Source organism: Schistocerca cancellata, chromosome 3 (assembly GCF_023864275.1).
Source record: "Schistocerca cancellata isolate TAMUIC-IGC-003103 chromosome 3, iqSchCanc2.1, whole genome shotgun sequence".
NCBI classification, from domain to species: Eukaryota; Metazoa; Arthropoda; class Insecta; order Orthoptera; family Acrididae; genus Schistocerca; species Schistocerca cancellata.
Genome location: NC_064628.1, coordinates 96,126,226 through 96,139,224, shown reverse-complemented (window position 1 = coordinate 96,139,224; position 12,999 = coordinate 96,126,226). Strand labels below are relative to the sequence as shown.

At 39.5% G+C, this 12,999-nt stretch overlaps 1 protein-coding gene across 3 annotated transcripts in view; it reads left to right on the top strand.

The window, feature by feature from the left end:
- The window catches only part of LOC126177093 (rho guanine nucleotide exchange factor 10), a 543,115-nt gene extending 530,357 nt beyond the window's left edge, over positions 1 to 12,758 (top strand). For all 3 annotated transcript variants that reach the window (XM_049924346.1, XM_049924345.1, XM_049924344.1), the window contains 4 exons: positions 2,221 to 2,512; positions 6,580 to 6,714; positions 7,129 to 7,426; positions 9,828 to 12,758. In XM_049924346.1, coding sequence (XP_049780303.1) covers positions 2,221 to 2,512; positions 6,580 to 6,714; positions 7,129 to 7,426; positions 9,828 to 10,531 — 1,429 coding nt within the window. In that variant the 3' untranslated portion in view covers positions 10,532 to 12,758. The remainder of the gene's footprint in view (positions 1 to 2,220; positions 2,513 to 6,579; positions 6,715 to 7,128; positions 7,427 to 9,827) is intronic.
- Positions 12,759 to 12,999: the final 241 nt, after the last annotated feature.

Sequence of the window (12,999 nt, the reverse complement as noted above, 5' to 3'; positions counted from 1 at the left end):
ATCGTAAACTTACTTTACAAATCTATTCTACTAAAATCCCCTTTGTCCATATCCATACTTCTTCGAAATGTTCCCACACTAAATCCCACTACATAACTCATTAAACAATTACCTTCATATTAACCTTAAACCACACTCACGCATCATTCATACTGCTAACACACATTTATAACGTTTTATATATATAAAAAGACATAATAACACTTTATGAAAATACTAGAACAGTTTGTGCAAACATTCTATTACTTTAGTGCACTCTAGTGGGCACAATCGAAACTAAAATCACAGTCCCCCTATCCAATATTGTCCTCTATCGGCTGATACATAAACTACGTGTGCGTCCAGTGTCGCGTCACCATCTGTCACTATCCAGCTCTGAGACACATCTCCCACTTAACCGCCTCCGAGGCAGGATTGGTATACGGCGCTACGCCTCACGAGGGATAACTGCTCAAGCAGTGATGGAAGGAGGCAGTTACGTGTGGTCGCCCTTTGTTTCGTCGATGACCCCATTTCGGTAGCCAGCATGGTTTGGACTAGAGCACATCAGAAGTTTGCAGTTTGCCGTGTGTGTGCGTGCGTTTGTGTGTGTACACACTTTGAAAACAGCAGTTGCATGACCGCGACAGAGCTTTTGGCTTTTGGCAAAGATTCAACATTCCTTGAAACAGTGCCATTTCTAATGCTAACCCGACACAGTCGACGATTGGCAATCGGAGGAATTTGATACCACAGAGATGCACATGGCCGACACACGTCCGTCACAAACAAGAAAATGTGCAGCTGAAGAGAACAGCAGTTGAGCAACATCAAGATGTTCTGCTCAAAGGCATGTTGTTTGACTGGAGCTTTCAGAGTGCAGTTTGATGAGTTTTCTGTCTTTTGATTTGAATTTCCATCCCTTCAAAATAATGACGGTTCAAGAACTGAACCCAGCAGACCACGCCAACTGTCGAAATTTGTGGAGCAGATGGTTGCAGAGATCCCTCTGGAGGCATTCACTTCAGTAGCAGCAAGGCACATTTTCACTACAGTGGGTTGTGAGTAAACAAAATTTTTGGTACTGGGCTGAGATCATTTGCAAAAAAGAAAAAAGAAAAAAGAAAGAGAGAGAGAGAAAAGAGACACTAAATTTCCATGAACTAGCAGTTAGGTGTTCTGTTTAACAATTTAGCGTGATAGGTTTGCATGTAACTTGAGGAGGAAGGTCCAGCCATGAATTCAGGAGGTTATGTTTCAGTGTTGTAAAATTTTCTGCAGCCCAAAATGGAAAGAGATTGTTGCAGGAGGAGGATCAGGGACTTGTGGTGCCAACAGGATGGGCTACAGCTCACACAGCCCGAAATTCATTTAATGCTTTGAGAGACATGTTTTTGCGACATTGGGTCTCCTTGAGAGGGATGATATGGGGTGGCCTGTGTGGTCACCAGATTTGAGCATTTGTGACTTCTTTCTTTGAGGATATCGTAAGGAAAAGATTGCCCTCGCACTCACCAGAGCTAAGGGAGTGGATTACCGAAGAAGTGAATGCCGTACTCCACAATATGTGTAATTGAGCTGTTCAGAACTTCAGAGATCTTCCCCAAAAGAGTATTGCTGCTAACAGCTGCTGCCTTCAGGACACTATTTTCGGCACTGAATCAATATAAAATGGTATTAAATTCTAGCTTTGAAAATAAGAACATTTTTTATCTATATACCACGATTTCTCTTCAAAGCAGCTGAATTGGTTCTGCCGCACCCTATATAAATAAAATGAAACCAACTGTTCTACTGTTCTGCAGAATATCTTGAGATTTTGCCAACCTCTTCCAGCGATGTTGCAGTTATGTTCTTCATTTGATTTTTCTTCCCTTTTCTATCTACACTACTGCTACATGATCGGAATATGATAATCAGAAAATTATACACATAAAGTGTCTATTTGGAAACAATATTTTTACTGGAGTGCACAATATTATTATTATGATGTATTTCTATAAGACTGCTCTTTCCTCCTCCTCCTCCTATATAATATTATCCTGAGACATCTGTCACAACCACATTTCAGTTTCATATTTTCCTATACTCGAACCAAATCTCTGTGGTGATAAATTATTTCTGAAAAGAGAAAAATAATTTGAAAGCAGTCATATAATAATTAGTCGACTAGTGCTAGTAGATATTCAGTTTTAAAATTATTAATCATGCAGTTGTTCCTGATGTTTTCCACGAAAACAGGTTGGTGTTGTACAAAGCCTCAGAACCAGAACGTCAGGAGGAAGTTGGAAGTGTGGTAGTACCAGCAGTAGTAGTTCAGATCAGAGCACATGGAGAGTCAGTGTTTGTGGCACTGGCAGATGGAAGCTTACAGAGGTTCCGCAAGGCTTCAGATGACACCTGGCTGCTTCGTGAACCGCAAACACTTTCGTTAGGAATGGATCCTGTGTCAAGTCTTTTACCCATAAATTCTTGTCTATATGCTGCATGTGGGAAGAAAGTCTGGGTTCTGGGTCCATCAGGTGATGTGCAGGTGAGTGCCAGTCAGTAGACAATATTATTATAATAATTATTATTATTGAAGAATATATTTTCTATTGATACAGTGTTAAGTAATTTTGATGTGCGTTCATATGTAATATTGCAAAAGTTTTATGTATTTGCATTTAACAGATCTCAGTCATTACTTTATGTGACAGTTTGTCAGTTTCTATGACGTCTTTTTGGAAAGGATTATGATAGATTATAAAGTCAAAACTAATATTGTTGAGATAGATTAAAATTGGCTACAGCAGTGAGAAGAACTTAAAACTGAATATACACATATAAAAAGCATTACGTATGCAAACTTTCAGAGCCAGTGGCTCTTTTTTCTGGCAGAAGGGTTGAAGGGGATTGAAGAGGGATAAGGAGAATGGGAACTGATCATTTTTGTTGAAACTGGGTATGTAGCAGTAATACCTGAAAGAGGGATAAAAAGGAGAAAGAAGTTTCTGAGAAGGATGATATAGGATAAAAGTGAAGTATCAGCTGTTCAGAAGACTGAAGAATATGGGTACAAAGTAGACAAGTGGGAAGAATGGAGATCAGTGTGGAAATCTGAGGGCTAATTTACACTTGTGCACAACACTGCGAAACTAAGTTTTAAAATTATGCTGCCAGCATCTGCATTGCATGATGTACTATGGCAAAAAATTGTTGGTGAAACTATTCAGGTTTTGAGGTCTTCTAATTTTTACAACACGAAACTGTCAGTTGCTTGTTTTTTAGATTACTTGGTGTTTCAATAAATGGGACATAAAGTCAGAAACTATGAAAATTGTTGGCTTATGAGCTGTTACTTTATGCATAGTTGCTTTCGGGATGTTAATGATGATTATTTCAAGAATAAAGTGTGATGCAGTGGTGAACATAGAAAGATTGGTGATGTCAGCTTTAATGAGCAAAATGGAGTCCCAAAGAAATAATAAAATTAATGAGGGTCTGTATGGATTGGGTCGTGACCTGTAAGGTGACATGTGGAACGGCTGATGGCAGTCCAGAATGAAGCGCCGTCTTCTCGCCTGAATGTGGGCTATAGGTGCAATGGTAACTGTACTCTAATAGTGAACTGTCACTAAAACAACCCTGATTAAATACTGGTTTGCTCGTGCCAATTACAAGGACAGAGTTGTAGCCAGCGGGTAGGTTATTGGCTTAAGGGAGGCACGGGGTCGCGAGTGTGCATGATATTGGTGTCAACGTGTGGGAAGCCACAGCTGCTGATGTCCACACTTAAATGAAATGCTGTTGCAAGTGTCATCCCATTGGTAAGGGAAGACAGTGATCACAGTGACAACATAGTGAAACAGACAGTGTTAAACTCCAGTACCCAGCATGTTCTAAGACAAAGCCGTATGCCCACACTGGATGGTGATATGCAGTAACGAGAGCCCAGAAGGACCTGTAAACAGCAACAGTGTAGGTGGGCAAGCCCTAGCCCAGGCTCGACACGTGACCCACCGGGGAGGTAGTCGTCAACAGGAGGAAAGCCGCCTAGTAGGCGAGTGAGTGGTGCGACGATGTTGAGTTGTCTCCATACAAAGTCCAACTTGAGCAGACACTAACAGCTAATGGGGCGAAGTTAAGGGCTTGTATAGTCTGTGACACTCAGCATCACAGACACGTCTGGATACTGCCTGAGAACTTCAGACAGTGACAATGGTGTATATTTGTGAGCTAGTCAGTGAATATTTCTCCAGTGCTTGCACTTCCACTGCAGAATCCGTAACGGGCTGGAGCAGCAGTTCATTCTCACTGGACAATGATGATTTTGTTTCCTCAGGTTATATAAAACTGTCAGTATAAACTGGTGTGCAAAACTTAAGAATGAAAGTAACTTTAGCATGATGTGTTACTGACAGGTATAATAGCTCGATGAAAGTTGGAGCAAACATAGAAATAACTGCTACAGTATAGTACAGTAGGTAACTGAAAGAAATACACAATGAGACGAACAGAAATGACACTTTAATTAAGTACAATACTTACTCTGGAGTCACAGTGATACCAGTTCATGATTTTTGATAGGGTGTGTGATCACTGCGAATATCACTGTATGTTCTGTATTCTGCAATGTACTTCTGTGCTGCCCACAAGGTTGATAACAAGTTCTTGTGGTAAGGCATTCCATTACTTCACAACCACGGTTGACTAACACCAAATGACTGTTGGTGCATGTGTACATGCTGCAGTATGTCTCCCCAGTGCATTCCACGTGTGCTCGGTGGGATTTAAATGCCGGCCGGGGTGGCCGAGCGCTTCTACGCGCTACAGTCTGGAACCGCGCGATCACTACGGTCGCAGGTTCGAATCCCGCCTCGGGTGTGGATATGTGTGATGTCTGTAGGTTAGTTAGGTTTAAGTAGTTCTAAGCTCTAGGGGACTGATGACCTCAGAAGTTAAGTCCCATAGTACTCAGAGCCATTTGAACCATTTTTTGGGATTTAAATCAGGATCAGCCAAGCCAGTCCATTTGCCAAATATCCTCTTATTCCAAGGGCTGCTCCAGCTGCACTGTTCAATGTTGTCATGCACTGTCATCATAAAAAATGGAGTCATGGCCAAATGCACCCCTGAGAAGATGTATGTGTGTAAGGAGTACCGTGTCACAATAGCATTGACCAGTGAGTGTACAGGATTCAAAGACTTGTAGATTAGTAAGCCCATGCAACATTATGCCTCCCCCACACAATAACACCAGGACCACCAAAACAATCATGTTTGACAATGTTCCTGCGTGCATTACATCTTCCACCTCTTCCCATATGAGGGTAAGTCCATTATTGCTACTCAGACTGAATCTGCTCTCACCCGAGAAGAGCACGGTCCCATTCCTCACTGGACCAATCCCTGTGCTCTTGACACCACAGCAAATGGTGCTGCCAATGTGTCAACAGAACACAACTCACTGGTCGTCAGGCAAAGAGATCACCCTCTTGCCTATTGCACAATGTAGTGGTCCTGCAGCTCTAATTGACCATGGTTGGCCACCACCTACCTTTCAAGCAGCAGTGCCAGTGGTTTGGAATGCTTCCCATTCAGGTGAAACAATGCTGTGAACAGTACCAAACTGCTGGATTAGACGTATCACACTTTGTCGTCTTCACAGCTTCCTGATGACCGTTCCCCACGTGAAGTCGCTGTGTTTGGACAATGTTGTATTGAAGAACATCACCGCTTGCTGCTTGACAGATGCACTGCCTTTCCCCACTCCTAAAATAGTCTCATCTTGTGGCACCATTGTCACACTGATCACATGCGATTTGACGTCCAACTTTGTGTGCATGATGGGGATACCTTTGGCAAAATGCTCCTGCATATCCTATCCACCAAGCAGTTAATATGTTACAGTAATTTATCTCTCTCATCCTTGAGTTTCGTAGAGCAGAGTATGTGCTGTACTGAGCTACCATGTGAAATCTTACATTTCAAATATATTTTAAGGACTCGAGTTGCATTTAAATTTTGCTTTGATATGATTCACAGTGACTGCTATATTTGAAAAAATGCATTTTGTTGAGTTTTATAGAAATCCCCTCCTTTTCTACATTTGTGAGTGATGTATATCAGCAATACTCATAGAAATTCTGTTGGTTATTTAAAGGCTAATGACACTTCTCTCTATATAGGTCACAAACACACTCGTGAAATTGGATGAGTTATCTTATTTCACTATTTGTGAGCATTTAATTTCCTATTGCAGCATATATGACACAACTGTTACAAATACACGTCAGCATTGTATTCTATTAGTAAATTCATACATTTTGCAAATGGGCTTTGAAAAGATTAAAAAGGTGACATAATATCAAACTGTGTAGTGAAGTTCTAGGCCATTCATATTTCTTTTCCCCTGCAACTGATGTATTAAATTTATTAACTCAATATCTTAGTGTGTTGTATAGATTTCATAGGGCAAATACAAAAGAACAAGACTTGAGAAAATGCTTAGACATTGTGAAACAAAAGAAAGTCTTTAGAGATGTATGTGATTTATATTTAACGATAATGTGTATGTTACACTCATTTTAACATCTTCAAAATCTTTCATCTGTACAGAAAAACTTCAGTGTGCAACACGAACATGTTGGCAGTGTGAATCTGATGGCACATTCTGGTATTGGATTGTGGATATCTTTAAAAAATTCCAGCACGATATGCCTGTACCACACAGAGACCTTCAAGCATCTCCAGGTACGCAAGATATTTGCAATAGTTAAAACAATAATATGGCAGTGCAGGAGTGTCTACCTACTAGTCATGAAGCCAAGAACACATGTAGCATATCTGAAACATAAGTTATACTACCTGATCTCTGCCTTCTGTTGGAATGTGAAAGATATACAGAAGAAAGTTGATGCTTCTTTTTGTATAGCTTGCGTGTTCCCCTAAGAAGGGGGCTATCAGTTCAAAAAGAAGATACTAATTTTCAGTAAGTTGGGCTTGTCGTGGATCTCCTGTATATGCTTACATTGTTGTTATTAGTTTCTATGTTTTACACTTAGAATTTACATTTTATATTTTCAATCAGTTACTGATCTACCAGATCTGTCTGTTTGTGCGTATAAATCCTTAGTATCATAATACAATAGATACATTTGATTTCAGGACATCAACATTGCTTCAAATATTGCATGCCTCCCTCGAGGCAGTGGGAATGGAGGACCTGTAACGGTAACAGCCCTTATGGCTTGCAAAGGTTTACTTTGGGTTGGCACAGATGCTGGTGTCTGTCTGACAGTGCCTCTGCCTCGACTTGAAGGTGTACCCATCATCTCGGGGCGTGTTAACATTTCATATCATGCCCATTTTGGTCCTATTTCATTCCTACTGGCACTGCAGCCTCGCAGCAACAAAGAATTTACACATCAAGAGCCCCAGAATCAGCAGTCACCTGCTTCTGTTGGTAAGAAAATTTTTGATGTTATGATACATATGCAATATGACTAAAATCTGAGGCTAATGGTAATTGATGGCAGTAGAATATTTTGGTTCAATTGATTAAATTGGTGCCTATTGTTTAGAAGATACCATTGAGACAATAAAAGATTCTGGTCATTCCTTTCCCTATTATATTATAAAAGTGAGGACTACAGGTTACATTAAAATTAAAAAGGTGGTACAGTAGTTCAGATCGGATTGATAGCATCCAAAATGGAAAGCTGTTTTTGATAAGTCAAATAAAGGAAACTGAAAGGTGTAATGACTGTGATAACAAGCACCACACTGAAGCTTATCAACAGTTGGACATTTGCTCACATTTCAAGTGACAAACAATGGAAAATTCAGGATGGAATGTAACAATACGAGAGAAGGAAAGTTGCTACTCACCATATAACAGAGATACTGAGCCACAATAGGCACAATAAAAAGATTCACACAAATATAGCGTTTGGCCAATAAGGCCTTTGTTGTCAGCAGTAGACACACATACACCACGCACACACACACTCACGCAAACGCAACTAGCACGTACATCTGCAGATGTGAATCTTTTAGAATTCTGGGAATTTTTCGTTGTTTTAGTCTTGAGTTAATTTTTTTTTTAATTTTGACTGGTAAGAAGTGATAGTCTAACAAAGAATTTTACTGTATCCCGCTGCTGTAGAATAATACTGCAGCAATAAAATGTAAACGACAGAATAAAACCATAATAAAATTTAAGTTTCAAAGGACCATTTACAACAACATACAATGCACATACAAGTGCCTGCCTAAAGCAAAATTTGTAAAAGTTTTTAGGACAAAGATAATGGAATATTTTATAATAGCAAACTACTTCCGATGAGTGTGACGTCATAACTGTTTACATTAAGTTTGTTTTGAGCAGTTGCCAGTGGGTTCCTGCGCATGCACAATTGAGTTGCGTATGAACAGTAAGTTCCGCTTCTGGCTACTTGAAGTGTGGCTGTAGCAGTATCAAGAAGCAGTCATGCTACCCAGAAATTTTTTTATGGCGCATCTAAGCTGCCAGATTTGTACATGTGCAGAGCAGTCTGGGTTGTAGTGGGGAGGGGGATAGTGACCCATGTTTATGTTTGATGATTTTGCTGCTTTCTCTTTGTTCGCAGTTCACACATCAAATGAAAATAAAACTGATTTCTGTGGCTGGCAGCTATCAAGTGAATTAAAATACATTCACATATTTATGGAAGGCTAAAATTGTTAGTAGTTTCAGTTTTTTAGTAGTTTCATTTTTGGCAGCCTAGCATTAATCGCCTTGCGCATCAATGAAGTTATTTTTGTTGGTTTGCTAAATAAACAGCCTTTTATTAATCTTTTCTGCAGATGCAATCAATTTATAAGAAACGAAATGTTTCATTGGCTAGTTTCAACTGCTCGCTGAATTTCAAGTGCACATTTTCATCTTCTGGCATGTACTGCATTATACCATAATAAAGAACCAGACATGGGAGACAATACAGTACTGGTAATCCAAGAAAATCTGCATACTGAAAAGTGCACTGAAATGCCTAATATCAGCTTGGGGCCTATTTAATTGTAAATCTGGACGTATGAATGTGTCCTTTAAGCCGAATTGTGCATTTTAGTATGGTTTACGAAATTCCTATGATCTTGGAGTGTCCCCTGATGTCCCATTTCTTTTATGATGACATGTAAGAACTCTTAATGCTGTATGTATAGGAACATACGGGGTTCCTATGTCATCGTAGCTGCCCATGCACCTGCTGAAATGAACCCACGTTGAAGAGGTCCGGGGAAAATATTGCAAATGATTCTTTGAAAGTACCAACCACTTGGAATAATTTCGAGCCCAGAAGACCAGACGTATTGTCATTGTTTAAAATTTTACTGGCACATTTGTGTGATGTATTTTAGTGTAACATACGCTTAACATATCCTAAGAAAGACCAGTAATGTATGTGAAAGCTTAGCTTTTCATGTAGCTACACTATGTACAGTAATTTAAATGATTAACTTTTCCTATTTGTGTGTTTACACTGCTTAGCAGTGATATTACTATTGGCTGACTACATCACGTGTCCTATGCTCTGAATATCTGATGACATTGGCTGGCGAGATCATGTGACGAGCTGTGATTGGCTTACAAAAGTACATTGGAATTCGTATTTCAGTGCTTCGGAAATTAACATGTTGTGTTTGGTGAAATTAGCTTTAATACAAAAATATGCAGCGTACATGTTGTTGCATATAAAAGGTCTTTCCAAAATGTGTTTCTTTCTTCTCCTTCTTCTTCTTCTTCTTCTTCTTCCTCCTCTTCCTCTTCTTTCATAACAATTAGAACTAATGTCACAAAAATTAAAGTTGTGCATATTATCCCACAGGTGGAGGTGACTTATCATCAGAGACATCATCGTCATCATCTGCATTACGAAATGATGTGCATCTCGGGAGCCCTGTGGTACTAAGGCGTCGAAGACCAAGGGATATCGACCCACTCGCTCGTGGTTCGAAGACACTTCCTCGGGGACTAGGAGGTGGCTCAGCTGCGTCATCTGCTTCTGGCGATGGATGTGATGTGTACGGACTGTATGGAGAACTGATGTATGTGCGGGACTATGAGGGTGAAGGACGAGCTGGCACAGGAGGTGTTACAGATGGTGGCGTAGGTGGTACGGCAACAGATGCCGGTTACGGTTCACTCCGGCGCAGCGACCCTGAGTTGGCAGCCGTGCCAGGTCGTGTGAGCACTCTAGATCGCAGGCTTCTTTTGGCAGCAGGTCGACCCAGATCTTTGGACTTGTCCTCGTGGTCTGTTGACTCACGAGCGTCGACATCGTCGGGATCTGAAGATGCCAGCCGACCAGTTGACAATCTCGTTCAGTGTCCTCCAACTCCAATTCCATTGCCACCCGATCCCGAACCACGCCAGCCTCCACCGCCCCACGATCCAGGTGCCGTTCCTCGGCGCACAGTCGTCACACTGATGGGTGGGCGTGGCTATGTCAACTGGAGGCAACAGGGCAAAGGAGGTCCAGAACCAAACAGTAATGATGCACATATTGTAATCTGGGAAATGAAACTGTGACAGTACACTGAGAAGTTTCATGTTATGTGAATTTGAGCATGTTTATCACATACCTTTGCTGGTATGTAAGTATATGAATGGCAGGACCAGAGGGCTCTTACGACCTGGTTGTCTTCTTAAGAATTGAGGTGTAAGAGCTGTCATGCCCCCTTGGGTTCAGGCCTCCACCTGGTCATGTTAATTATAGCGAAAGCCAACTGAGATGTTTTTGTTATACTTAAGAACTTCGGTTGTCCTTACTAATTCTGGGTACCTGTAAAAAATAAAAGTGAAATTTCTCTCTCTGAGAACTGACATTAATTATGAAGATGCTCTGGTGTCAGAACAGAGGTAATGGTTTACGCTTTTGCTGTGCATTTGTGATGATATGTGTAATACTTTTGATGTTGCACATATGTAAATAGATAGCAGGAATGTTATTACTTATCCAGCAGTATCTGCTGATAAATGTTTTTGATGACATGTAAGTCACTGTTGAACTGAATTAGAAAAACGTTCAGTGCTTAAAGTCATTTGGTTCCTTATTTGTGTAGATGGCAGTTCAGTGTAATGCAGTGGACCACAATCCTCCCTCCCTTCCCATATAATGGATAAAGATCTCTTATTCGCTGCCTTTTGTGGTTTTTATACTGGACTGCTCAACAGTTTCAAAGAACGCTAACATTTCTAGGTTATTGTATATGACTGAGATGTTTGAATTGTTGTCAGTTATAGTTTTCAGAAACTTGCTTACTTGTGGGCCAAATTAATGCTACAAAGTGGCTCCTGAGCTACTGCTGGCTCTCATGATCACTCTTGTACATGTTCCCCCTTTTTCCTTTGTTTGTCATGATGCTACAGAATTTTGCTTTAATCTTAAGACTGAATACATGCGTGGAGGAGGTTGCAAAAGCGGGAGGGTAGTTCCTCGTCTGTCTTTCCTTCACCAAATTATTAATTAGTAAACTTGTTATTTAGAAATGTTTATATACCACATTTCCAAGGGTGTCACTTTGATTAGGTTCTGTAAAACACTTTCCGATGTGTACTTCACTGGTAAATAGTGGGTGTACACAGTGACGGTGCAGATGAAAATTTCATCGTATTGTGTAGCTTAAAAATTCTGTTTTATTTACCATCTGTGATAATAAAAGCTCATCTTCAGTGACAGCTGATGTGTACACTGCCCCTTCAGAATTACTCTGCTTTTTGAGGCACGTATAATTATGAATTGCTAATGGAAGTTTGGTTTTGTGGTAGAGGCATGAGATCCACTTGAACTGAAAAACATTAGGCAACACCTATACATAGACAGTTTGTTCTCATTCTGCCTTCATACCATCATCTAAACCTTTTCATGTTTTTCTAATATTTATCTGTTACTGCACATTTCTTGTCAGAATCATACATGGCGGCACACTGAATGTATATGCACAAACTATTTTCTGTCGAGCCTCTAAAGTTTCTTCTTCTTCTGATATGTACCTATAATAAAGAAAGTACAAAGTTGATTGAAAATGATTTTTTTAGATGAAAAGCATTATTTCATTCGTACGGCTTTAGTTAAAAGTTCACAGTTACATTTGGTACAATCTCTGCAGTAAACATTAACGTAGCTATCGGCTACAAAACATATTATGAAGTATTTTCACATAATTGCTTTTCTGTGAATGTCTTAATATTATCAAACTTGATTTGATTCTTTACTTTGTGAATACTACTCCCTCAGATCTTAATGCTTTCTTCTGTATTTTTGTTGCACAATAGAAGTACTGCACAAAATGACAAACATGATGAAGTGTTACAGAGTTAACAAGGAACTTGAAAAGTGTTACCAAAACTGGTTAACTGAAGCCAATTAAATATCTGTATATGAAAGTGAGATGTTGATAAAATCACTTATTACATTTTCCATGTACACAGTGTATTATAATTAATTTTTTTAAAATCTATTTTAAAGCATTTATCCAAAGTTACTAGATTTAAGACTAAGATGTAAGTTATTGCAGTATTTAAAATTTAAATGAACTATCATCTCGAGATGACTCTTATTTAATCTCATGTTTTGAAACAAAAAAATAATGTTGGCAGTTCATTGTATATTTCTGCATACCTTTTTGTTTAATAGACTTTTTCAGTGAACAATCCAGAAACAAAATGTATTATTTGACATAAAACTGTTACATCACTGAGATTCCTCATTGCATAAATTACAGTTTGTTACACAATAAAAATTTAACATTTTTAATGTTGTCTGTAATTATTATCTGCTAAGAAACTCACACTACCTTCCTAATTGTTTAGTTACAATAACTGTGTAATTTTATTTGGTGCTCACATCTGAGAGACCCAAAATAAATTTCTAATATTACAGAAGGAAAAATGTCCATACCTGAAAACACACACACACACACACACACACACACACACACACACACACACTGTTACACATTCAGAAATCCTTCTATGAAGTAGAAGGAATGTGATGC